Source organism: Lepidochelys kempii, chromosome 3, assembly GCF_965140285.1.
Source record: "Lepidochelys kempii isolate rLepKem1 chromosome 3, rLepKem1.hap1, whole genome shotgun sequence".
In the NCBI taxonomy this organism is placed as follows: domain Eukaryota; kingdom Metazoa; phylum Chordata; order Testudines; family Cheloniidae; genus Lepidochelys; species Lepidochelys kempii.
In genome coordinates, this window is record NC_136382.1 from 10,240,654 (window position 1) to 10,267,667 (window position 27,014).

General features: G+C 43.4%; 1 protein-coding gene across 4 annotated transcripts in view; it reads right to left on the bottom strand.

The window, feature by feature from the left end:
• Positions 1 to 27,014, bottom strand: part of PINX1 (PIN2 (TERF1) interacting telomerase inhibitor 1) — an 83,723-nt gene that overhangs the window by 46,912 nt on the left and 9,797 nt on the right. For 3 of the 4 annotated variants that reach the window (XM_073335666.2, XM_073335670.2, XM_073335668.2), the window contains 4 exons: positions 26,714 to 26,806; positions 25,872 to 25,950; positions 21,771 to 21,860; positions 20,169 to 20,242 (listed from right to left, as the gene is read on the bottom strand). In XM_073335666.2, the coding sequence (XP_073191767.1) occupies positions 20,169 to 20,242; positions 21,771 to 21,860; positions 25,872 to 25,950; positions 26,714 to 26,806 (336 nt within the window). The remainder of the gene's footprint in view (positions 1 to 20,168; positions 20,243 to 21,770; positions 21,861 to 25,871; positions 25,951 to 26,713; positions 26,807 to 27,014) is intronic. The other variant, XM_073335667.2, reaches the window with a different exon arrangement.

Genomic DNA, 27,014 nt, shown 5'->3' on the forward strand with positions numbered 1-27,014 from the left:
CAATTTGTTTCCAGATGGACCTTTTCAAAGAGTCATGTTGGTCTATGTCCATTCTCAACACCTGTCCATTTTAAGTAGAGTGATCATTTGTGTATTAGCAATTGTGTAATAAACCTATCACCACCATACAGCACATCTAAGCACCAGTATAGAATGGAAGAAAAATATCACAAGATAAAACCAGACCACTCCCACTGATAATACTCATCCAATTAACAGAGCAACCATCTTTATTCAACCATCAGCAACACAACAAGAAATTCTCCCAGAAGGATAAAATGGAAAGTTGAATGGATGGATCTGGCACAACATCCGTCCTAAAGGTGCTCTGGCATTAGGGAATTTAACAGGGATCAAATTCCAAAGGGAAAGGTTCCCCTAAAAGAATACCTCAGTGCCCATCCTCAGTGAGTTCAATGTTGGGGACAGACAGAAGCAGCATTCTTTTGCTCTTCTGGCTACTAGCAAATTTCCACCGGACTGTATATTAATTGGCAAAAAGTGTTTTTCCAGTTCACAAGTTCAAACTCCATATCACAAGTTCATAACTCCATATCCAGAGGAGGTACGCTCAGTTTAAAAGATGATTTTTCCTAGCTGCCAGCCCTGCAAACTCACCCTGGGATCTGACAGTCAAGCTGGATGCTTTCCCCTCTCAAGGCTCACCTAGATTACACTGACACACCTATATCTCCTAGGGGTATGAAAAAACCACATCCCTCATATGTAGTTAAGCCAACCTACTTCCTGGTGCAGACAGCGCTAGGTCAACAGAAGAATTCTCTAGGGGAGGTGGAATACCTAGAGCGATGGGAGAACCCTTCCCGTTGCTGCAGCAAGTGGCTACACAGAAGTGCTCCTGCTGGGCTGCTGTAGCATTTTAAATGTAGACATAGCCTCAGCCACCAGCACCAGTAATAAGGGTTCCACAGGCCAAGATATAACCTTAGTGACACTCCCCTGTTCACTCTCTTTGCCTAGCACACCTATGCTGGGCCATACTCTCCAGTGCAGCAGTTTGGCTCAAACCAACAGACAAGAAAACTCCTAAGATACAAATGAAGAACAGTTTATGCCATTGTATTACTAATGGCTGCTAACTCTCATTGAAGAATGGGTTGATGAAGATCCAAGAGAACATAAGAACAGCCATAGTGGGTCAGATCAGAGGCCCATCTAGCCCAGTATCCTGTCTTCCAACAGTGGCCAGTGCCAGGTGCCCCAGTAGCACATATTTTAGATAGAGGTGAGAGACAGATAAATTGGAGAGAGTCCAGCGAAGGGCAATAAAAATGATTAGGGGACTGGAACACATGAGTTATGAGGAGAGGCTGAGGGAGCTGGGATTGTTTAGTCTACGGAAGAGAAGAATGAGGGGGGATTTGATAGCTGCTTTCAACTACCTGAAAGGGGGTTCCAAAGAGGATGGCTCTAGACTGTTCTCAACGGTAGTAGATGACAGAACGAGGAGTAATGGTCTCAAGTTGCAGTGGGGGAGGTTTAGATTGGATATTAGGAAAAACTTTTTCACTAAGAGGGTGGTGAAATACTGGAATGCGTTACCTAGGGAGGTGGTAGAATCTCCTTCCTTAGAGGTTTTTAAGGTCAGGCTTGACAAAGCCCTGGCTGGGATGATTTAACTGGGAATTGGTCCTGCTTTGAGCAGGGGGTTGGACTAGATGACCTTCTGGGGTCCCTTCCAACCCTGATATTCTATGACAGAGACAGATGACAGATAAAGACTTTAGTTCTATTCAGTGGCTTGAGCAATGTCTGCAAAAGCTCATGGTGCGTCTACAGTATGTTTTAGGCTTGATGGCCTATTAAAAACCAGACCCTAGATGAGGGGATGGCACACTGTTTGAGATGGAGCTCTGGGAAGCAATGTACTTGACACAGGCACATTGCATCTGGGAGCAGAGGGGGAACATGGCCGCTGGGTCACCTTTTCACAGAGCATATCATGAGCTCCCCACATCCAGAGCCAGATCCGTTAAGTTAATAAAGAAGGGGAGCAGGGTCATTCATGGAAGGTGACGGTCACCACTATCCTGGAGCATCCCCAGAAAGCAAGCACAGGCTAGGGCTCGGCATAAAGCCCTTTATTGTATGAGTGTTTTTGCAAGGCTAGTTGCCAAGTGTGACAAACTGTGTTTTTCCTAGTGGCAAATGTTAAAGTCAGAAGCCTCAGGGTTGGTTTGTGGGGTGTGTTTTTTTTGGAGGGGAGACGCTGGCCAACAAATGATGGCTATTGATGGACATCCTAAAACAAGGGAGAAAAATATAAACCAACCCCTTCAAAAAACCCATGGAGTATATTCTGAGCCTTTGGATAAGATCCACTACAATTACTACATGCAACATTCTTTCGCCATTTGGTAACTTAGAAACACGAGGCTTATTAAAGGGGGGAGCGGGAAAAAAAGAGGTATTTCGGTCTGCAAGACCTGCTTGGAGGAGGTCTGCTGTAATGAACAGATGTCAGGGAATCAGCAGCCCAAATGATGCATTAAGTACTAACTGTCAAAACAAGGGCTGCTACTTCACTTAACCAGAAGCAACCGATTATACAAACACTCCAGCAGGTAGATACCTCTTCACTTGTTATTTGACCTCAGCTTTCTGAGGCTCAAAGATCTAATTAGAGTAACACCCCATTCCTCGCCCCAATCCTCTCCCCGCCTCCCCTTCCCCTCCCCACCCCATATGTGCAATTTAATGCTCTGGAGCACATTCCCTCCTCTTGTCCCTCCCCATCCTAATAATATGTAAACAGCTTTGCTTCGGCAAGTATTTCAGGCAAGTTGGAGACAGTCATGCTTCAGGAATTTCAGAAAGTCTAATTAAGTCAGGATATCCTAAACCCACTGCATTGAGTTTACAGGCACTATGGCTATAAAATTCAGAAGATAAATATGCACATACATAAAGCATACTTCAGACAGCTTTTTAGTTCTCCAGCACCAGCCGCTGTTAGTAAATAAACATGCACATTATATTATTGTAGCGCCTTGGAGACATAATCTTGCCCCACAACCCCACGGTGCTAGGTGCTGTACAAACACGGAACAAGAAGAGAGTCCCTGGCCCAAGGAGCTTTCAATCTAAGCCTAAGACTTGAGGCAACAGATGGATGCAGACAGGATAGGACAAGAAGACAGGCATAGAAAGAGCAGCAACTAACAGAAGGTGTAAGAAGGAGTAAGTTAAAGTAGGGGCATCTTGGCTTTTTCTCGCTTCTTGGCATACATAAGAACATAAGAATGGCCATACTGGATCAGACCAAAGGTCCATCCAGCCCAGTATCCTGTCTACTGACAGTGGCCAATGCTAGGTACCCCAGAGGGAGTGAACTTAACAGGTAATGATCAGTGATCTCTCTCCTGCCATCCATCTCCACCCTCTGACAAACAGAGGCTAGGGACACCATTCCTTACCCATCCTGGCTAATAGCCATTAATGGACTTAACCTCCATGAATTTATCCAGTTTATCCATTTATCCTTTTAAACCCTGTTATAGTCCTAGCCTTCGCAACCTCCTCAGGCAAGGAGTTCCACAGGTTGACTGTGCGCTGTGTGAAGAAGAACTTCCTTTTATTTGTTTTAAACCTGCTGCCCATTAATTTCATTTGGTGGCCCGTAGTTCTTATATTATGGGAACAAGTAAATAACTTTTCCTTATTCACTTTCTCTACACCACTCATGATTTTATAGACCTCTATCATATCCCCCCTTAATCCCCTCTTTTCCAAGCTGAAAAATCCTAGCCTCTTTAATCTCTCCTCATATGGGACCCGTTCCAAACCCCTAATCATTTTAGTTGCCCTTCTCTGAACCTTTTCTAATGCCAGTATATCTTTTTTGAGACCACATCTGTACACAGTGTTCAAGATGTGGGCATACCATGGATTTATATAAGGGCAATACGATATTCTCCATCTTATTCTCTATCCCTTTTTTTAAATGATTCCTAACATCCCATTTGCTTTTTTGACTGCCGCTGCGCACTGCGTGGACATCTTCAGAGAACTATCCACTTCCTTATGGTCACTTGTTGACATGTGAGCTTACACCACTGTATGTCACCACCTCTACAATTGGCTCTACACTTATGATCCTACAGCTTTAAGTATCCAATGTAAATCAATAACTAACCTACAATTTTAATCATTAGTACAATCACAAATATTACAGATGGAAATTTTGTCACCTAGTCCTTTCCTGTGCAAGCGTAGGATTGCTCCCTACAGAACGTTCAGAAAGCAGTACAACAGAAAAGGCATTTTTAGATACAAGCAAATGTCAGAGCTCCACAACCCAACAGCCGAGTATTTTATTTTATTGGTGCCCCAGATTTCAATCATGTAGCAACAAAAGCAGGATTTATACAAAAATGCTATGATGTGATGGTCTTCTAAGAACAGCATTTGGTTTGTACTACTACAGTAATAGGACAGAATGAGATTCGTGATAGGGAACAGCTAATTTTTTTTCTTTTTTTTTTTAAATTAAGGACTTGATCCTGAGAAGTGCCGAGACTGTAAAGGGCGATGGAACAGCTTCCATATGAGGAGAGATTAATAAGACTGGGACTTTTCATCTTAGAAGGAAAAAAAAACGACTAAGGGGGAATATGATAAGAGGTCTACAAAATCATGACTGGTGTGGAGAAAGTAAATAAGGAAGTATTATTTACGCCTTCTCATAAACACAAGAATTAGGGGTCACCAAACAACATTAACAGGCAGCAGGTTTAAAAACAAACAAAAGGCCGTATTTCTTCACACAACACAGTCAACCTGTGGAACTCTTTGCACCAGATGATGTTGTGAAGGCCATGACTATAACAGGGTTCAAAAAAAGAACTAGATCAATTCATGCAGGATAGGTCCCTCAATGGCTATTAGCCAAGCCAAGGTGCCCCAGCTTCTGTTTTCCAGGAGCTGAGCGACAAAGGATGGATCACTTGATGATTACCTGTTCTGTTCATTCCCTCCGAAGCACCTGGCATTGGCCACTGTCAGAAGACAGGATACTGGGCTAGATGGACCTTTGGTCTGATCCAGTATGGCTGTTCTTATGTTCAAGCATCGCAGGATCTTAGCTTGAGAATTATTTCATTACAGTAGAACCTCAGAGTTATGAACTGACCAGTCAATCACATACCTCATTTGGAAATGGAAATATGCAATCAGACAGCTCACACACACACACCACAAATACAGTAAAGTGTTAAATGTAAACTACTAAAAATATAAAGGGAAAGTTTAAAAAAGGATTTGACAAGGTAAAGAAACTGTTTCTGTGCTTGTTTCATTTAAATTAAGATAGTTAAAAGCAGCATTTTCCTTCTGCGTAGTAAAGTTGGAAAGCTGTATTAAAGTCAATGTTCAGCTGTAAACTTTTGAAAGAACAATCATAATGAATATTTCATTATGGTTGTTCTTTCAAAAGTTTACAACGGAACATGAACATTTTAGAGTTACAAACATTCTCCATTCCCAAGGTGTTCATAACTCTGAGGTTCTACTGTAGTTGAATGAAATAGCTTCCACTTTAACGCTATAATAATAGAATAAAAACTAACCTGCGCTTATTCTGGCCTGTGTGTCAATGTGGAATTCACCCTTTGCTGTTTTCTCCTGCACTTCCTACTTCCCTCTTCACTGAGTGTTTAATTACATTGGCATAACTTTTGGGAGAATTTTTGCATCCATTGCTGTTCAGCAAAATATCTAGCACACTGGGTAACATGGGTAAGGTGCAACGAATGTTCCAGTTGCTTTTGTGCAGTGGTATGCAGTGTAAGACAGCCTTGTAAAGCCAATTAGTACTTAAAAATAACAGGCTGCTGCACAAATGTGGAAGTGGGGGAATTCAAAGCCAAGGAAACGCTTCTTCCACTTATTACTTATCCTGTGCCCGTTTCCCTGGCATCTGTGCATCAGGTTTAAAATAAACGAATTCAAACAAATATATGAGTCATGCCAATGGGTGCTTCAAATTACAAGCCAGAGCTAATCAAAAAGATTTGTTCCAACTTTTCTCTCCAAAGAAAAGCTGACTCATCAAAATGGAAACTTCTGTTTTCAACAAAAAATGGGTGTTTTCATCAGAAAACTGAAATAGCTTCAAGTTTTGGGTGACAAACTTGTACTGAACAGTAACAAATTTTCAGCTTTCAGAAAAATTTCAAATGAAAACTCAGTTTGGTAATTTTTTTTCCTGGGAACAAAAAGCATTTTCTGACCAGGTCTCCGTACAATCCCCTTCAGTATAAGCTGGTTACAGCACACAACTGGGAGTCAGGAAATATGGGTTTTGTTCTTGGGTCTACTACATATTGAGTCAGAGCTCAGGTGAGGTACCTAACCATTTGTCCACTGATTTTGGCTGTGCAACCTGAAACACTTAGGGTTGGTTTTCAGGGTGCTGGACACCCATAACTCAGATAAGTCAATGGAAGCTGCAGGGACCAAACACCACTGAAAATTCAGGCCCTAAATATCTCAAGTTGGGCACCCAAAATTAGTATAGGGGGTCCCCGGTATAGGTCTCCCCCTTATCTGTCATTTAATGTAGTCAGCGCTCATCAATAGGGGAATGTGTTCCGATTCATGCGGATCGGGACCGACATATCTGTTGCTTCACCTTGTGCATGGCTTTTCTGTGAGTGCTTACTTCTGTGTGTGCTTTCTGTGGGGAGGCGCTGGGATGGGGTGCAATCATGTCTGGGGCTGCCGACCCCACTAATCAACTCCGCCCCCTTCCCTCCCAGTGCCTCCTGCACGTCGCGAAACAGCTGTTCCCTGGTGTGCAGGAGGCCCTGAGGGTGGGGTGGAGGGAGGAGCAGGGATGGGGTGCGCGCAAAGATGGGGGCAGAACTGGGTGGGAAGGGAGTGGGGGGGCAGGAAGAGGCGGGGTGGGCTATTATTTCTTATGGGGAAAAATTCCCCAGTATCCATCTCCCTTCTCACGGATGCAACCCCGACACATACCAGGGATTCCCTGTACATACTTTTCAAAGTGTTGGTCTTAACAGCTCTCTGCCTCAGTTTCCACACCTTCAGAATGGGTATAATATATGGCTGTTGGGATGAATAATTTATTAACGTGCTGGAGGCAGATACTATGAATGTTGTTAGAAATGCCTAACAGAAAATAAAGAGCATGGACTGGTTGCTGAGCAAGTGAGCCTTGTACCATAATCTGCAACTTGCCACCTCTGGCAGACTACCAAAGTGCCCAGGTTCCACAATTCAAGGACCTGAACTGAGACTTGCCCTGTTGTTGGTCCTGGGCATTTCAGTTCCAGGAACCATTTTAAGCATGCCCCATCATTACAGTTCATGTAGCTGTCCCCATGTTTTGCTCTCTCTCTTTTATAGGTGTAAATCACGGTAACTCCACTGAAGCGTAAAATAGCTGAAAGGGAGGAAATTCAAGCCCAGAGAACAAAAGGGTTGTGCACACCCAACATGGGTCATTTCAACACGTAGGTTATGAGTGTTCACTGACACTAAGTTCTAACACTCCAGAATGCTGGTATAACACTTTCTATCATCACCAGATGGCTAGGAGATTCCATCCCACACCGGTGGACTATGACCCAGCCTCTGTTATACAGGTCTCTGTCATCTCCTGGCTGGCCCACACCAATGTGATATACCTAGACATTTAACCGTCAGCTGTTTGGAAACTCCAACTAGTCTAGGACACTGCAGAATATCTCCACAGCAAGATGGGCTACCATGAGCATATCACACCTGTGCTCTGCTCTCTACAGTGGCTATCCAACGAATATATTGAGTCAAGTTCAAGGCTTCTGTCATTTTCCTATTATGGGTATGTCTAAACAGCAACTAGACACCCGCGGCTGGCCCGGGCCAGCCGACTTTGTCTTGCAGGCTCGGACTGCGGGGTTGTTTGATTGCTGTGTAGACTTCCAGGCTTGGGCTGGAGCCTGAGCTCTGGGACCTTCCCACCTGGTTGGGTCCGAGAGCCTGGGCAAGTGTCTACACTACAATTAAACAGCCCCACAGCCCGAGTCCCATGAACCCGAGACAGATGACACAGGCCAGCCATGGGTTTTTAATTGCAGTGTAGACGTAAGTCCAGGCCTCTGAGGGTATCTAAAAGAGCCAAAAACTCCAGAAGAAGACTGTGACTAACACCTCTGCTCCTCAGGCACCACAGAACTTTCTACCATAACAGTAAAGCTCCCCTGTGCAGGAGAGAGTGCTTTCTTCGGGGCCTGTCTGAGAGTGTGGAATGAACTCCTGCAGGAACTAGCTACCACAAATCTCAGCACCTTCTGCTCCAAGGACAAAGCACACTGCAACCAGCCTTCTCTAACACAAATACACTATGCGCACATATTAAAAAAACCTGCCAAACCAAAACACTCCACCATCCACATAATTTCTCTCCCTGCTGCCCTGCCCCAGCCAGCTGCAGCCCTACTTGTGCCTCCCTGATAACCTCCTCATCTCCCCACACGTGGGTGCACCCCAGTTTGAAAACCAATGCTCTGTACTATGTCACGTGCGGATAGCAGAGTGCAGTGTACTCTATCAATCCAGGGGCAGTCAGCAGGTGGGGGAATGAAGGAGCCTGCTATTCTGGCTGTACATCAAAAGGGACCTAGGACTCTATACTTATAGCAAAAGGTGTAATTATATCCTAGTATGATATCCAAATTCTGTGAGGAGTAGATTAAAATTTCAACGAACTTTTCTCATCACTTTACTTCCCGTCCAGCAGACCAATTTTCTAAAAAGAATGTCTGAAATCGGCCAAATGTTTTTTAAAAGACTAGTTAGAAAAACACAATTTTGTGACAAAATTGTAATGGCCGTAATAAGGGCTGTGTCAGAAATGGGTTTCACAAGACAAAGTCAAGGCTAATTAAGTTCTCCATGCTCCAATCCAAAATTCCTATATGAAGGCTACAGCTCTCTCATAGTTTAAAAACTCTACAACTGCCAACTAGGAATTGACATCTCTTGGTTTATGTGACAAATTCAACAATTAAATCTTTTCTAATGTGCTTGTTTTTATGGCTCTTTACATGGCTGCACTGCTCCAACCTGGATTTACCCTTTCCTCCTGTGTGGAGTGATCTGAATCACATTATTTTTACACCATATCGCATCAACTTGCAAATGCTAAGGGTCCAGTTCTGTCACCTTTTCGCACAGCGGGTAGTACCTCACTCTGGAAACAGTCCCGCTGGGAAATCAATGAGACTATTTGCGTAGGAAGAGCCTATGTAGTGTATGGGTGGCAGAGTCAAGCCTTAATTATTTTGGGCACTTTACCCCATGGGTTCTTCCACTGATGCCACTGGGCCTGATCATGGAGTAAAGTATTGTTCATTCAGTGATGATATCGCCTGTTAAACTCTTGAAATGTACATAAACGTGAAAGCCACAAACCTTTCCAACCTGATATACTACCTAGCTTCACTACCAATCCATGGCAAGGATTTATGTTCTTGAGATTGCTTAACGGGCGGGAGGCTTTTGCACTTTAGAAAGCAGATATGAGTGATAAGTGCAGCAGATGGTTACATCTGGGACTCTCCCTTTAAAATGTTTCACCACCCAAACCTAAAAAGCACTCTTCAAAAAGCAGCACCAGCAAAAAACTTACCTCCCAAAAAAATGCAGTGTAGTTTTCACAGAGTATAGTTAAAAAATGACTAAGTTTTCTTGATATATGAATTTGTGGGCAAACCATTTATCAACAGGCCTGTTTACTTCTGCAGCAGAGTCCCTCAAGCCAAGAGCCATGTCATTCCCCTTTGACTGATTAATTAGCCAATCAGAGGACATTTTTCACTGTGAGGCATGATGGTTTATTCCTGCTAATGCTTGGTCTCTAACAGCGACACATTAAAGCCAACTCGGCTCTTTTAGCCTATCGAAGTGACCAAAAGGGAAGGAGAGAAGATAAATCAAAAGAGCTCCCCCCAGTTTCACTCCAGTCCCTAACTAAACCCCCAAGGAATGAACAGATAGAGGCAAGACTCTTCACCAATGAAGAGAAAAGAAAAAGCACTGGTTCCTTGAGACTGGGAGATGTCTTTATCTGCTGATTTCCGAACAGCAATAATTTATCCTCAGTTGATTAACAGGGTGCTTACAGAATAGGCAACGGAACATCAATACATAGCAGTTCTCTTGATAAAAGGAAAGAGGAGCTAAGATACCATTCCAGATAAAGGAATGTTTACCATTGCTGCAGAAATAACGTGCCCGGTACTGAGAAGCACCAAACAGAACCCCGATTAACATCACGGGGCCTGATGGTGTAATGAGCTCTGCAGCTGGCCATCAGATACGCCAGCACAAAATGGGTGCAAAATGCTACCAGTAGTGCTTTGTACTGGTGTAATGAGTACACAAGGTGCAAGGCTGTGATGAACTGGGCGCTTTATTTATATTTTAATGAGTTAGCTAGTAGTTGTATGTACCACTTGCCCTCTACTGGGTGGAAGCAGAATTGCTCAAGTGGCAAAGTGCTCAAGTGTGGGTCAAAGCCCTACACGAACAGCTGATGAAGGGGCTTTTGTCTCTGAAGTTTCACAGGCCATAGTTTGCAGTGTAGCCTGAGTCCACAGATTTAATACAATACATTCACAAAAACTCTTCTCTTTCAGAAGAAACATTAAGGTAATTCATTCAAATGGTCAAAAGGCAGGAAATGCAGAACTTAAGACTGATTGTACAATATTCACTCTTTCCCTTTATGCCTATGCCTCTGGAAACATGGCCCGCTCCCACTGAAGTCAATGAGAGTTACATTGCCTTTTAATGGGAGTTAGAGCTGCCCCTTAGCCCAATTACACAACATTCAATTTCTCAAATTATACAGATAGGCACACACACCAATCATCTGTACTGAGTAAACCATGATGGTCAAGGCAGACAAAAATTAACAGCTCCCAGGAAGGGGTTCCTACAAATCACCATCTTCAAAGTTTGGATCTCTTATATAACAGCACAATGCAATTTCCCACGGCTACTGATAGAGTGAATTTCAATCACTTACCAGAGTTTACCATAAGTGATCAAGCATTTTCTTTCCCCCCACCTACAAAACTATTGATTTTTGAAGATACGGTACAAATGAATAACCATCACTGATGTACAAATTGCAAGGAGCAGCCATCACAAAAAACAGAAGCTGTGAGCGGAGGCTGAACGGTGACTATGTTGTTACTGGAGTGTTTGGTCAGGGTTTACAATAGAAATAGTTCAGTATTTAACCATCCATTCCAATATCTAACTCTTCATTACAGGACTATTTATTCTCATTTACTTCCCTTACTGAGAGATTCATTGCTTTTAATGCAATGTTTAATAATATTTACCCGTCAACAATGTAGAATGCATTAAACGTTCTTTAACTGTAAACATGAAGGGCTGACGTGTATATGAGACAAACAGACTCTGAGCATAGGTCCGAGAGCCATGAAGTCCTAAATTTTAATCCCACTTCTGATCAATTCCCTCTGTGGGCCAAGTCACAACCTCTGGGTCACAGCTCCTCACCCTCGAAAATGGGGATATTATACATCTAATATCAAATAAATACAGCAGGAGAGAATAAATGCAATACATATTAGAGACCACCAGAGAGTTAAGGAGGAAGACAATGCTGTAGAAGCCATCACATTTTTGTGAGGTATTTCAAATAAACCAATTTATAATTCCCCACCCCTGACATGTTAAATCCAGTTTTTCTTGACTATATTTACTATAGGGGCTTGGATTTCCCTTAGAAGATTATTCCACTGACATTGCCATTAGGAAGCTTGCAGAAGATCTGGCATGTGTCTTCCTTTTCCTAACTGTAAGCGCCTGCTCCCTGTTCTATTCCCAGATTTTGACCACCCTGAATAGAAGAAGCCTTTCCTTTTCCTTTATTACTCCCCCACACCCAGATATTTATAGACATTGTGGCAGTCTCCTTCTACCTCTTTTCTAAGATGAGCATATCCAATTCCTCCACTCCCTCCTTCTAGGACATGCCTTCTAACCCTTTAGCCATTTTACTAAGCTCATTTTGGACTCTCTCCAGTTTTTCAATGTCCTTTTTGTATTGCGCATTCCCATTCTGAACACCCTGTGCCAGCTGTGATCTTGCCAAGCTCAAATAAACTATCAGTAATTCTTATCTCATAACCAACTTCTGTCTTATGCAACACTTAATGTCCACAGACAAAGCTTTGAAAAACATAGCTAATGAATCCTGATACCACCCCGTGACATACATATTAGCTCCATTTTACAGATGGAAAAACAGATGCAGAGAGAAGTTGTGACTAGTCTAAGAACACATTAGTTAAGCCTCACATACCCTATGTCAGGTAAGTATCAGCATTCACATTTCACAAAGGGGAAAACCAGGGCACAGAGGGAGGAAGTGGTTTGCCTACAGCCTCACAGTGCGACAATGGCAGAGCCAGCATTAGGCAAATTTTCAAGTTCTGGATTCTAACCACTAGGCAATGAGATCTTTGATAACTGCTGGGAAATGCAAATCAATTGAGGAAACTCTGGAGAATGTGTCAGAACCCTATTTCCTGATAAAAAGTGAGACAGCAATGGGGAGGAAGACTGAAATTCCGGATGATGAACCGGAAAGTGATCACACCAAACCTGGAGGTAAATGGGCAACTAGTCTTTGGCCATTTAGGGGAACTCATGCATGACAACATCCATGTTACTATAAATTTAAGGAAGCTGTTTACTGATCAGATGGCCTCAGAGGAGATAGGCTTAAAACACTCAAGTTTTCTGTGCAGGAATCTGACTTCTTAGAAGCATCCCAGCAAATCAGGGCTTCTCCCGCAAACCCCAAAATTAGTCAGTGCCAGAATCATGTTGTTCAGCTAATGAGCTGGGACCGTCTAACTCATTCCCAAATCCTCAGTCTCACTCAGGAGTATTTTCTCCTGTGATAAGGCTCCATCAGGAAACACAGCTGGATGGAGGAAGGAAATTCTGAGAAGAAAAAAAAAAAAAACAGTGGGGGTTCCAGGAAGTTCAACCAGATAGGAACTAATGGAATTTGTTTTTCTGTCTCCCCAGCTCCTAAGCGAGTGAGAAAATTAAAGGGGGTTGGGGGTGAAGCCTGGCAGGCACTGCCCTGCAAGCAGGTCCCCACCGTGGGTCTCGGGAGAGCGCCATAATTACAATTCAATATTTTCGATCACTCATTGTCTCCCTGAGAAAACTGCAGACGTTTCCAATTTAGGTGAGCTCCAAAGCTCAGCCATTGTTTTCACTTTAAGGGAGACGGTTCCAGAGGTCCCTCTGTAGTTTATTAAAAAGGCTTTGTTTGGCCACACGATCTATCATGAAGGAAACATTTATTTTAGATTTAAAATTATTTTAAAAAGACGCCTATCAAAGACTTTGGGTACCCTTGCATCATCAATACATACAATGAAATCTCAGCAGCATTGACGTAATCACTTTAACAAGATCTCAGCTGGCCAGACACCTACCAAAACTCCTTTCCACCCCTTCATGGGTATGGGGAACAAACCCATAGCCCTCTCTAAAAACCCTATCCAACCTGATGTGGTCTTTTTCAGCTTGCCTGAAAAGTGGCTAGGTTCAGGCTACTTGGGACTGGGGAGCAAGAGCCTTCACAGAGAACGCACTACCAGCCACCCATCTCTTTCATGAAGAGGGGAATCCAGCTTGTGCATCTCTGCTGACTGCAGATGAGGCAGAATGAGGTAGGGAGAGAGGTGGTCCCTCAGGCAGGTAGCCTCAGACCATTCAGGGCTTTATAGGGTATAACCAACATCCTAAACTGCACGCGCAGCCTAATTGGCAGCCAATACAAATCCCAGAGCTCAGTGGTCACACGCTTCCAGTGATATGTCCTGCTCAGTAAGTGAGCCACGTCATTGTGGGTCAGCTTCAGTCTCTGAATGGTTTTAAGGTGCAGTTCCAAGCAGAATGTGCTACAATAGTCTAATCTTCAGGTGACAAAAGCTCTGATAACAGTGTCACAGACGGACGACATTTGAAAGGAAAGGTCACAGCCTCCTAGCCAGTTGCAGGTGGTAAAAAGCTGACTGCCTTAGTGCTGTAATGTGATCATCAAGCAGCAGCTGGGAGCTGAAACCACCCCTAAACTGCAAACACTAGTGACTAATGGTGGATGTACTTCCTCAGTGGGACGAATATTATCTCCACCATCTCCTCTAGCTGCTTCCCACCGCCCACCATATCTCAGTCTTGGCTACGCTGAGCTTCAGCCAGGTCGCTCTGACCCATAACTCAATCTTACTGGCTGAGGTGCTGAACTGCATCAGGAGAGCAGGACAAGAGATACACAGCTGGTATGTATCAACATACTGATGACACCCCCCACACCTCCTTAATAACCTAATCCTCCTAATGGCCCAGACTCAGGTACAGTGGGAAAGGTTACAGACTAGCACCCCATGGCACCCATACCTGAGAACTTTTCAGGAAAAAGCAATTTGCCCACAACTACTCGTTGCGATCTCCGAGAGAGAAAAAGACTGAAGATTTATCCAAGGACAGGTACATAACAGGCAGCTGCAACGTAAGCGCCTCTGCGTCTCTTGACTCTGGGCTGGTGGGACCATCTCTCGGAATAAGAAGGGAATTTAGTGTCCTGGTTAACACAGTCCCTGCTTTCTTTCGAGGTTGTGTGATATGGACAATTGTCCAGCAGGAAATGGACTGAAACCACCTCACACAGACCACCAAACAGCTATTACACGTAGAGAAGGAGTTTTGGTGACTCAGTGACCTGAGTTGGATTCTATGAACTAGAGGCAAAATATTAGACATTCTATTACCAGATCCTTGAAAGGGATCTCTCTCAAGTACACGTGGTTTGAGAATGCAGGAACAATACAAGGCGCATTACCACTATACAAAAAGTGTGGTTACAATAAGACTTTAGAAGCCAATACGACTCCTTGGTAGCAATAGTTCTAGCACCTAAATCCACCTGTCCTGACTTGTCCCGAGCAGGGATGACAGCATGTAACTGCTGAAGGTTGAAACTGTAATGAAAAGGCAAGGGACCACAGACTACCACTGTCTGAAAGCGCATCCCAGGGTTCTGATGGACACCAGGACTCTTCCTACACTCTCTCTGAACAGGAAGTGATATAAACTACTGTCCAAGAGAATTACAGCATATGCAGTGCTCTCTCTTTGCCACGTCAGGGAAAAGCCCAGTGTCCAGGAATTGCAGCACAGACCACAAATAAACGTAACAAATACCATTTAAAAGGGTCAACTGATCAATTAATTTAATATCAAGCCAGATTCCCCCCTTCTATGGAAAATCCAATGTAGGAGACAAAAGAGGAGTAGGAAAAGTCTGTGAAGTTCCATGCTACAAGTCCCCCTTTACTTGAGGGGCTGAGCAGGGCAGTTTTTATACTGTTCGCCCTCTAAACAACACAGATGTCTGGGATCCAGAGAGAAGGGAGGGCTTTTGCACTGTGGCTAGAATGGCTTAAGAAGCAGCTGCGCTACTATTGGCTGGGTCTACCTGTGGCGGACCAGCAGCTTCAGAGGGGATACAGGGGGCGATACCACCATGCCAAGTTGCCCTACCTCTGCCACTATTTCAGCATAGAAATCTAGCCAGGAATACCTGCACCCCACAGTTCAGTGCCACATCAAAGCCATTAGCCATCACGTTTTTATAAGAATAAAAACATGCCTATGTCTGAATGCATTTCTATAGTGCTTCCACTCCTAGGGTTGCTACCTTTCTAATTGCTGGTAGATTTCTGAGACCCTGCACGTGCTCCACCTCTTCCCCGCAAGGCCTCGCTCCCGTCGGTCGCTCATCTCCCCCCATGCTCCCGTCACTTGCTGGCTCATCTCAAGGAGGCTGCCTGCAGGTAGCAGGCGGCCCCAGCTGAGCAGGTGCTGGTGCGGGTTAATGACCCAGTGTCTCCCCCTGCCCTGCGGTAACTGGGCTTTTGGTTCGGGTGCCATTTAGTGTCACCAGGTAATTAATATTGTCTCCTTGAGAAACTGCCAAAGACTTCACTGCAAACTATTGCGATGTGAAGGAAAGATAGAAATATAGTAAAAGGCCAATGTGACTCCACCAGGAGCTCTTTAATGACCTGAGAAATCAAAAAGGAAGCCTACAAAAAGTGGAAACATGGACAAATTGCTAAGGAGAAGTACAAAAGAATTGCATAGGCATGTAGGGACAAAATCAGAAAGGTTAAGGCACAAAATAAATGGCAATAAGAATTTTTTTAAATACATTAGGAGCAAGAGAAAGACGAAGGAAAGCATAGTCTTCTACTTAGTGGGGAAGCATATCCAATAAATGAGGACATCAAGAAAGCTGAGGTATTTAATAATGCCCGTTTTGCCTCAGTTTTCACTGAAAAAGTTAATGGTGACCAGATACAAAATATTAACAACAAGGTGAAAGGAATGCAAGTTAAAATAGGAAAAGTATATTTAGGTAAGCTAGATGTATCTAAGTTGACAGGGCCTGATGAAATTCATCCTAGGATACTTAACGAACTCGCTGAAGGAGTCTTGGAACCATTAGCAATTATCTTTGAGAACTCCTGGAGCACAGGTGAGGTCCCAGAAGACCGGAAACAGGCAAACATAGTACCTACTCTTTAAAAAGGAGAACAAAGAGGACCTGGGGAATTATAGACTTGCCAGCCTAACTTCAATACTTGGAAAGACACTAACAAATTATTAAATCAGTTTGTAGGCACTTAGAGGATAATAGGGTTATAAGGTATAGCCAGCATGGTATTTGTCAAGAACATATAATGCCAAAGCAACCTAATTTCCTTCTCTGACAGGGTTACTCACCTAATGGATAGGGGGGAAGCAACAGATGTGATATATCTTGATTTTAGTAAGGCTTTTGACACAGTCCCACATGACATTCTCATAACCAAACTAGGGAAATGTGGTTTAGATGAAATTACTATAAGGTGGGTGGCACAATTGGTTGAAAGACTGTACTCAAAGAATAGTTATCAATGGTTCACTGTCAAATTGGGAGGACATATCTAGTGGGTCCTGCAGGGATCAGTCTTAGGTTTGGTACTACTCAATATTTTCATTAATGACTTGGATAATGAAGTGGAGAATATGTTATAAAATCTTCAGATAATACAAAACTGGAAGTGGCTGCAAACATTTTGGAGGACAAGATTAGAATTCAAAACAACCTTGACAAATTGGAGAAGTAGTCTGGATTCAACAAGATGAAATTCAATAAAGACTAGTGCAAAGTACTTCATTTAGGCAGGAAAAATCAAATGCACAACTACAAAATGGGGGATAACTGGCTAGATGGCAGAACTGACTAAAAGGATCTGGGGCTTGTAGTGGATCAGACATTGAATATGAGTCAATCGGATGCAGCTGTGAAAAAGGCTAATATCATTGTGGGGTGTATTAACAGCAGTGTTGTGAATAAGACATGGGAGGTCCCACTTGACTCAGCACTGGTGAGGCCTCAGCTACACTACTGTGTCTCATTCTGGGTGTCGCACTTTAGGACAAATTGGAGAGAGTCCAGAGGAGAGCAACAAAAATAAAAGGTTTAGAAAACCTGACCTATGAGGAATGGCTTAAAAAACAAAAAAAAACAAAAAACTAAGCACATGAAGTCTTGAAAAAAGACGACTGAGGGGGAACGTGATTATCTTCAAATAGGTTACAAAAAGGACTGTGATCAATTGCTTTCCATGTCTACTGAAGGTAGAACAAGAAGTAATGGGCTTATTCTGCAGTAAGGGAGATTTAGGTTATTAGGAAAAACTTTCTAACGATGAGGGTAGTTAAACTCTGGAATACACTTCCAAAGGAGGTTGTGGCATTCCCATCACTGGAGGTTCTAAGAACAGGTTGGACAAACACCTGTCAGGGATGGTCTAGGCTTACTTGGTCCCACCACAGCACAAGGGGCTGGACTTGATGACTTCCCAGCGTCCCTTCCAGCTCTACGATTCTACAGTGAGATCACTGTTTGGATAACTCTGTTTGGGCAAAATGTGATCCCTGAGTTCCTTACATTTAATGATGAGATGAAGACTATAAAAACTATGATGCGTCCGATGAAGTGAGCTGTAGCTCACGAAAGCTCATGTCAAATAAATTGGTTAGTCTCTAAGGTGCCACAAGTACTCCTTTTCTTTTTTCTGAAACCTATAAAAAGACTATAAGTCCCCACAAGTTGTGCTACACCTTGAGCTATCAGGAGGCACCACCTCAGCAACAGGGCCCATGACCATACAGCTAATAGGAGAAGTTAATCAAGGGGGCTCAGCTACTGAAAGCATATGATATCGTAGGCTGCTGGTGGCTGCTATGGACTTGAAGTCCAAAAGCTAATTTCAAAACTGCTGTAAATTAAGACCAGCTGTATTGTGGCTGATGGAGTCTCCCCAAACTGTTGTCCGTCAAGTGAAAATGATGTGGCTTGTAAAATGAAGGTCTGGATTATGACTCATAGTTGCAGACAAGACAAGGTTCTTGGTTTTAAGTCTCTTCTAGCCTCAGTTATTCCAGTTAATGGTAGCTCTATTCTTGCAGTTTGGGGAATTCTTATCATAAGAAGCAGAGCGGATACCCATTTTCTCTCCCTGCCAAAGTTTCATTTATTTAAAAACAAAAAAAATTGTAAAGCTACCTAGGAGAACAGCAAGGCAGTGTATCGTAGCTTGGGTTACACCCTGCAATCTCATGGAGGTGCTGTAGTTTTGACAGCCTACAGATCTTTACTGTTACAACACTCACCCGAGACAGGATCTCCTGGCACACTATTGCCAAGCCCCCTGTCACTGGCTTCTCATGAAGCTGTAAAACAGCTTTAAAATATTTTTGATTGGAGCTGGCACAAGGCTCTGCATATTCTAGCTCCATCACATATGATATTCAAGAAATCCTCTCAGTTCAAACACAGGCTCCAGCCTTCCCTCTAACCACAACCGACTTCAGAGTGCCCACAGGGTTAGCACTATAATTCCTGTGGCATGTTCTTTTGTCCCTTCTCTGTGTGCACACTAGTGATCACCAGTATTGCCAAAACACTTGCCTGGTTGCACTAGTCACGTTCCTGCACAAGGGAATCACTCTGCATATTCATAAGACAGACACCCTCCTCCTAACAGCAAAACGCTACTGAAGTGTTAAGTGCAAACCTAGCTGTGACCTACAGAACTCACATCGGTGAGTCTATAAGTGTCAATTTGGACATCATATTTTACCTTCCTGAAGGAACGAAGAGTCCCTGGGAGATACGCAATAGCAGATTTGTGCCTGTGCATACTGAACAACAAAAGTGGAAAACAAGTCACCATATTTCAGGTGACATTAAAACAGCTCCTTGGGTTTAGGATTTGTAAATATTCAGCTCTCTTGTGGAAACATAGGAACAATTTACTGTTTTGCTGAGTTTGGTCAGTTTTTGCTAAATATTGTACTTTATATTTACAATATGTATGTAATCTGCAACTCAAACAACAAAAGATAGCTACTATGCATTCTACACTGCAAATAAGAGTGTAAAAGGAAAAACAAAATTCTTAATACTGACTGATTTTTAGAGAAGTTACGCCATGTCCGCAGTAAATCATTAAAACATCGACTAAACTCATTCTTTTCACCAACAGTTAAAAGCTTGCCCTTCCATTCAGAGCTTTATTGGGGACAGAATGGGGGCTTTAAGGACCGGAAAGGCCATTGCTCTCGAAGAGTACGTAATAATCTCACTTGCATCAAGGCATTTGGATATGTGCATAGGTTTCTTTAAAGGGAAAAATGTTAAAAGAAGAGGAATAGTTTACACTATTGAACCCAGAATCAAGAAAGACGCTCCGGACGGCACTTCCTGCAGCTCCCATTGGCCGGGAACAGCGAACCGCAGCCACTGGGAGCTGGGAGCGGCCATGCAAATGTAAACAAACTGTCTGGCGGCCCGCCAATGGACTACCCTGATGGTCCGCAGGTTGCTCACTACTGCCCTAACTAGTTTTGAGATGGAACTTGGTAAGTTTATGAACAAGACTGTATGACAGGTTTGTCTGTGATAGCAGGGGATTGGACTTGATGACCCAGGAGATCCCTTCCCGTCCTACATTCATATGACTTACCTCAGTTTTTGTACTCTGTCGTTTCCCAAAAATGCAGGACAGGTCATCTTCGCTGCGGGAAGAGAGATCCTTTCCTGGAGGGTGGGGGAGAAGCAAAGAAATGCAGCCATTATTCATTTGGACAGTATCAAAAGTGAACAGTGGGATTCCAGAAGCCTTAGGGGGTGGGGAGACAGGGACAACATGTTAAGCTGGCCCTAAACGTTGATTGTCCTTGGCCCTTTTGCAGGGGGAGGAATGGGTAGGGATGAGGCAGCAAGTGGGCACAAGAAGCCCGCTGTAGTGCCTGTCCTCAGACAAACATAAAAAAGGTCTCTCTGCACTCCTTCACGCCATCGCAAAGGGGCCAGGGAAGGGGTAGGGTCATGGCCCCGCCCCCCTCCCTCTGTCTCGATTGTCATGCTGCTGACAGAATGCAGCAGGGTGGAGAAGGCTGCACCATGCTAGAGGGAGACCTGGTCTGTGTCCCCTTACACACAGAGCGAGTTCAGTGAACAAGCATGTCTCCTCGAACTCTGGGTGGATATCCTTGCCTCTAACAGCATTAAGTCGTCTTCTCTGGATACAGTGTAGCCCACTCTGCCGGGGAGGGTTTAACCCTGGCTTATGAAGAGCTAAACTTCTACCTCTGGAAAGTACCAGATTGCCCCAGCCCGCGGGTCTCTAAAATGTTTTCAAGGGCAGGGGAGTGATGCTTCAGACCCTGCAATAAGCTTTATCCCTATCTGAATACTACGCTGTCTGAATACAGGAGTGGTAGACAAAGCAGAGGAAGGGAAAGAAAGGAGGAGTGATGTGACATCTTGAGATGCCACCAAAAGTTAGCTGCAGCCTTTGGTGGAGCCCTAGTACTACAATTTGGCCCCCATTAAGAAGTCAACTGCCGCTATTTTATGTGATGCATTCACTAGCGTAACACAACATTGTATTGGGGATTATATTTTAACAAAGTACCCATTAGTGGAAAATAGTATGTATGGGTAGAATCCATTCCAATGACATTTTTATTTACTTACATACACATAGAGAACTGAGAGGCAAATAGGATTAAAGAAAAGCCAGAAGCAGAGGATGGCTGACGCATTCAGTTATTAAGAAGAAAAAAAAAAAATCAAAACTTCAGGAGTTAAATTTAATTATTTGGGTGACCTAGGCCAATGATCAATGATAGAGAGAAGACCTGGTAACAGGGCTTTCCTCTTATTGCAATCAAGTTTAAGCTTATCACTGATCTTATCCACATGACCACTAAGAGGGGCTATCAAGATTGCACAGGATATAGCTGTGCAGATGTCCATGCAACAACTTCTTGTGAGTTCTTTCAACACATGGACCATTGTGTTTTTAATTTTATACCATTCAAAATAGTCACCCTTCCTTATTAATAGCAGCTTCCTATAGACAATGATTGAATTATTCAAGAATACTAGCCTAAAGCCAACAAAACCTGCCAAATAAAGCAGGAAGGCTGTATTATAATTGAAAGCTGGTTGCCACATGGATGTTTCTAATGACAAATGTAAGTCAGAGGGCATGTGTCATCCTGGTACATAGATATTTATAACCCTGAAGTTCAAGAAAGAACAACGAAGTGCCCCTTACCTTTTGCAAACTTCATATAATGAACACGTTTCCTGGAGGATCTGGATTTCTCTTCAAGACTGAATGTCTTCTTCTGTTCGCTAGAGGGCTCTAAAACACAAAGGTTACATTTCCATTAAACAAATGTTAACCACTAAACTCAAATGTCAGTACATTTAACGCCTCAATTTAGGACCGTGTCCCAACAACCAGTCACACCACAACATCGAAGGAGCATGGTAAGTGTTGTTCAAGATACGTTACCATACGATCTTATTACCCCACTTCCCAGCTATTATTTTACCCCTACTCGTTATAAATGTAATTTGTAAAAAGATGCAAGTTCTTCAGAGCAGGGACAGTGTCTTGTTACTAAACATTTATATTGCAACAGTGCCTACAAACAATCAGGTTGGCGGGCCATTGTTCTAAGTCCTCTACACTGTCCGTATGTACAACCCTTAGATAGAGTCTATTATCATCATTTGTTGCCCACCATACCAATTAACCTAAAAGGAATTCTTGATGACAAACACACTGATATACAGGAGTGACTAAGTTAGGGTACAACCATGAAAAGTGGCTGGAAACAGCATTGTGAGGTTCTGTGATCATCTCTCAGCGACTCTCACTTTTCTAACGCAATCACTCATAGGCTGCTTCTCTTCCCTTACAAGGCTCTTCATGGTCAATCCCCATGCTACCCACCATCTCTCATTCAGCATCAAGATGCTGATGCTCACCTCCGATCGGCCCATCGTGCCAGCCTTCATCGTCCACTTATTCAATTTTCAAACAAGCAGCGTCATGCCTTCTCCCATGCTGCCCCACAGGCTTCAGAGGAATTCCCCATAAACATCCACAAGCTACCTCGTTGTCCACCCCCAACTCCTATGCTGGGATTCTTAAAAAAAAAAGCCCTGATAACAGTTAGGCTGCAGATGTGCAGAGACCACTGCCTATCATGCTGATCAATATCATCTCATTGCTTCCTGGTGCTCCCCCATCTGTCTGTACCCATCTGTTATCTCATCTTACGCTTAGATTGTAAGCTCTTCACAGCTTTGTGTCCTGTGTTCGCACAGCACCTAATAGTGTGGTCCTGGTCCTCGACTAGGGCTCCTATGTGCTACCACAATACAAATAATCATCATCAGTTTCCAAGTTAAGATGTATTTTCTAACTGCTAGGCCTGCAGACTCAACCTGGGTACCAATAGCCAAGCTGGGCTCCTTCATTCTCATGCACCCTCACCTGTAATCAAGGATCTGCAGACAAAATTAGATCCTCAGTGAACCTGTGCAAACCCATTACCCTCCATGGACTAGTACAGTGGAACTGTCTGGAACTCAGAATGACTAAGCTGGAGTTAAACCATCAACCTAGGGGGGAAAAGCTAATAGCCCATGATCACTCCGATCCATCCGGTCCCTACTGCATTTAAACTGAAAATCTGTAACGAGGGGAACTGGTTACTCCTACATCTAGCAAATCTGAGGTTAGAAAGAATTTGCTGCAAACAGAGTTGAAAGCCCTTAAAGACACATTTTGTGTGGAAACTGAGCATCACAATAGTAGCATCCCAACCAAGGATCAGGCACTTGTGATTCCACTGCTGTCTAATCCAGAGGGAACATAAAACAGTACAAATTCTCAGTGGAGCGTCAATCGCAATCTCACACTTCCAGCAAGAGTGACACCAGCACCCTCTTGTGGCTGTAAGGTGGAACTTCAGTATCCAACATCAGAAATTTTATCTATGGAGCTTTCACTGGAAAGATGCATCATCATCTCCTCTGCTGACTACTGAGACTTAGTATTTGGGCTGGGCAGATGCTGCAGAAATATTCACCCCAATTTTAAAAACAATTTGCTTTGGCTGTATTTATGTCCATATCCTATTCACTTTTTGTGACTACTGAGCAATGAAATGGGTGCTCAGATACCATGGGGGTGAGCCAAGTATAAATATCTTTCAAGATCAAGGGTCTTCAAACTTAATACAGCATAGGACTTTGGAGAGGTCACAATGGTCTACCTAGGGGATACAGCACAGGACCGGGAACCAGGACAGCTTCCTTCAATGAATCTGGCTCTGCCACTGACTCACTGTGTGTCCTTGGACAAGTCATTTAAGCCTCTCTGATCCTCAGTTTTCATATGTGTAAAAATGGGGTTAGTGACATTTGCCCACCTTTGAAAGCACGTAATGGATGGAATCAACTTACAAAGACCATCAGGGTCTTCCCACGAGTTACAGCTAACTGATCTTCCTTTAGCTCAGCAGGATTTTAGGATCAGATTTTTAATTGTATTTAGATTCCTGAAAATGCAGATAGGTGCCCAGTGGGATCTTCAAAGGCACCAAAATCCAATGGGAGTTAGGAACTAGGCACTTTGAAAATGACCAGGGCACCTCTCTAGATCTTTAGACACCTACATACACCTCTATGCCGATATAACCCAGGGTTGTGAGTTCAATCCTTAAGGGGGCCATTTAGGGACCTGGGGCAAAAATTGGGGATTGGTCCTGCTTTGAGCAGGGGGTTGGACTAGATGATCTCCTGAGGTCCCTTCCAACCCTGATATTCTAGGATTCTATAACGCTGTCCTCGGGAGCCAAAAAATCTTACTGTGTTATAGGTGAAACCGTGTTATATCGAACTTGCTTTGATCCACTGAAGCGTGCAGCCCCGCCCACCCCGGAGCGCTGCTTTACCGTGTTATATCTGAATTTGTGTTATATCGGCTCGCGTTACATCGGGGTAGAGGTGTACCTTTAAAAATCTGTCCCTTAGAGCTTAAGGACCAGGATTTCAGTTGCAGCCCTGTAGGTGTGCGGCTTATTAAGGGGAGGTTGTAGTTTCTCCACTGTAAAAACTGATTTTAATCTTCCTCGTAACTCCAAAAATAACTCCACACTCTTGCTGTCATTTTTAGGATTAACTCATTAGCAACTACAGTTTGCTCTGAATATTCTGAATAAACTCACTAAGGCCAACATACTGCCACTGATAATTTGTGGCCAGATGTTGCACCCAGGCAGAACCCCGCTGACTCTAATGGGGCTCCACCAGGGAGCTAACGGTTGCAGACCTGCAGCCCAAGGGCCTGTCGGCACATAAAAATTGACCCAGTTTAAGTAAAGGCATGATGTTAGATGGAGTTAGTTAAACTTATGCAGCACTATGTGGATGCTTGCACGGTTTTACACCTCACTTATATCAGTTTAGTTTGTTCCTATTATTTAAACCAGCATGTGCATAGACCAGGCCCAAGTACTTTCTGAGACTGAGAGATTTAGCTCTTTTGGAAATTTTTGACAAGTTTCCTGCTTCTGCATGTCCTGCCCTTTTGCCCAACTAAATCACAGTATTTAAAGAGGAGGTAGGTTTTGACCCCAGCTCATGCAAACAGTAGTTTCTCAAGGGCAGGAAAAGTGAAGCGCTGAAGAAACTGCCACTAGGTAAAAACCCAGACACAATTCTTCATCAATGAGGCTGAGGAGGTAAAATGTGGCAATGGAGAATATTTCAGAGTAGCAGCCGTGTTAGTCCGTATCCGCAAAAAGAACAGGAGGACTTGTGGCACCTTAGAGACTAACAAATCTATTTGAGCATAAGCTTTCATGAGCTACAGTTCACTTCATCAATGAAGTGAGCTGTAGCTCATGAAAGCTTATGCTCAAATAAATTTCTTAGTCTCTAAGGTGCCACAAGTCCTCCTTTTCTTTTTTTGGAGGATGTTTGTGTCACACGCCTTTGAACTGCCTCAGGCTGTTTTTCAGTGGACAGCTGCTGCTTCTGCATATCTCACTGGATAAAGGGAACACAGCCGTCTGCCTTTTCTTTTGAAGAGCCCTAACAAGGGCCTGATTCAAAGCCCATTACCATCTATGGAATTTAAATGTAATTCATACACATCCTCATCAAACTTAACATCTTGGTTCTGCGTGGCAGTGAGCCCTCTGTTCCCATTCATTTTAATGAGAGTTGAAGGGGGATGAGCATCATGCAAGAAGTATTACCAGCCCACAGGACCGGGCCTTAATTTGCCTTTTAAGAAATGAAAAATAAAGGAAATTCTCAGTGAAACTTCCAATATAGCAAAGTATTAACATACCTGACTCACCTTGCCCATGGCAATTATTCAGTTCAGCCAGAAGTTGGTTGAAGTCATCTTGATGAGCAATCCAGTTGTCCTGTAAATAGCACCCAAGCAAATAAGAGGCAAAAGATCCCATCAAAAGGTCTATCAGAGTCCCACTGTACATCCTCTGGTTCTACACACCAAAGAGTAACTAGCAATCCCTAAAGTTTCATGGGTAGAAACACTAACTACAGCTTGTTAAGTTCGCTCCAAGTGCCTACGAGTTGCGTTTGAAAAAGTCTTCAAACAATACTGAGTTGTTGTTGGCTCTGTCATGCCCCAGTCTGGGCAAGTTGTTTTCAGCTACAGGCAGGAAATGCTAACATAATTTTCCTGCAGCACAAAAGATGAGAACACACAAAGTCAGTTCAGATGTTGACTCAGACAGCGCCTTTAGGGCTCGATCCCACATTCTGTGCAAACCCATGACTGCCAACGGGAAATAGGGACTGTTCCAGGAATAGGGAGCAGAATGACAGGAAGGCATGAAACCAGGTCTAGTAAATGGAGACAAAGGGATATCTACCAGTAAACAAACATTTCAGTTGTCTGTGGGAAGTGGCATCTCTGAGCCGCCTACTCCCCATTATTCACCACAGCCTCCCCACTCCAACATCCTCCCAAAAAACCCCAACAGGACATAACTGTACCAATGCTGCATTTAAGCTGGTTTCTCTCTTCTGTGAGATGTTCATCATTATCCTGACACCATACAAACTTGATGATAGATTTCACTCACTTCCCATTACATAAAGGGGCTGTCAACAATCAACACATTCTTACCTGTGTTGGCAGTAACGCTAACTAGTACTCACCTCATAGTTTATGGCTGCTCCTAAACCAAGTGTGTTGTTTTTCACTTGAACCTTGATGTGCTCTGTGCTCCCTTGTTCCTGAACCCCAAGACCCTAATGAGAACATAAGGCAAATTGTAAGCGTTTTTCAGGAGTGACATTAAAGATAAATATAGGTATCATATAGAAAGTCCATTTGTTTTTGAAATACAAACAAGACAACTTATATTATTATTTATTTTCTTGTCTACAATTTAATTCAGTCAAATGCTATAAGCAACACAGAGAATTTGTGTATTTTTAACTTACTGTTTATGTGCCC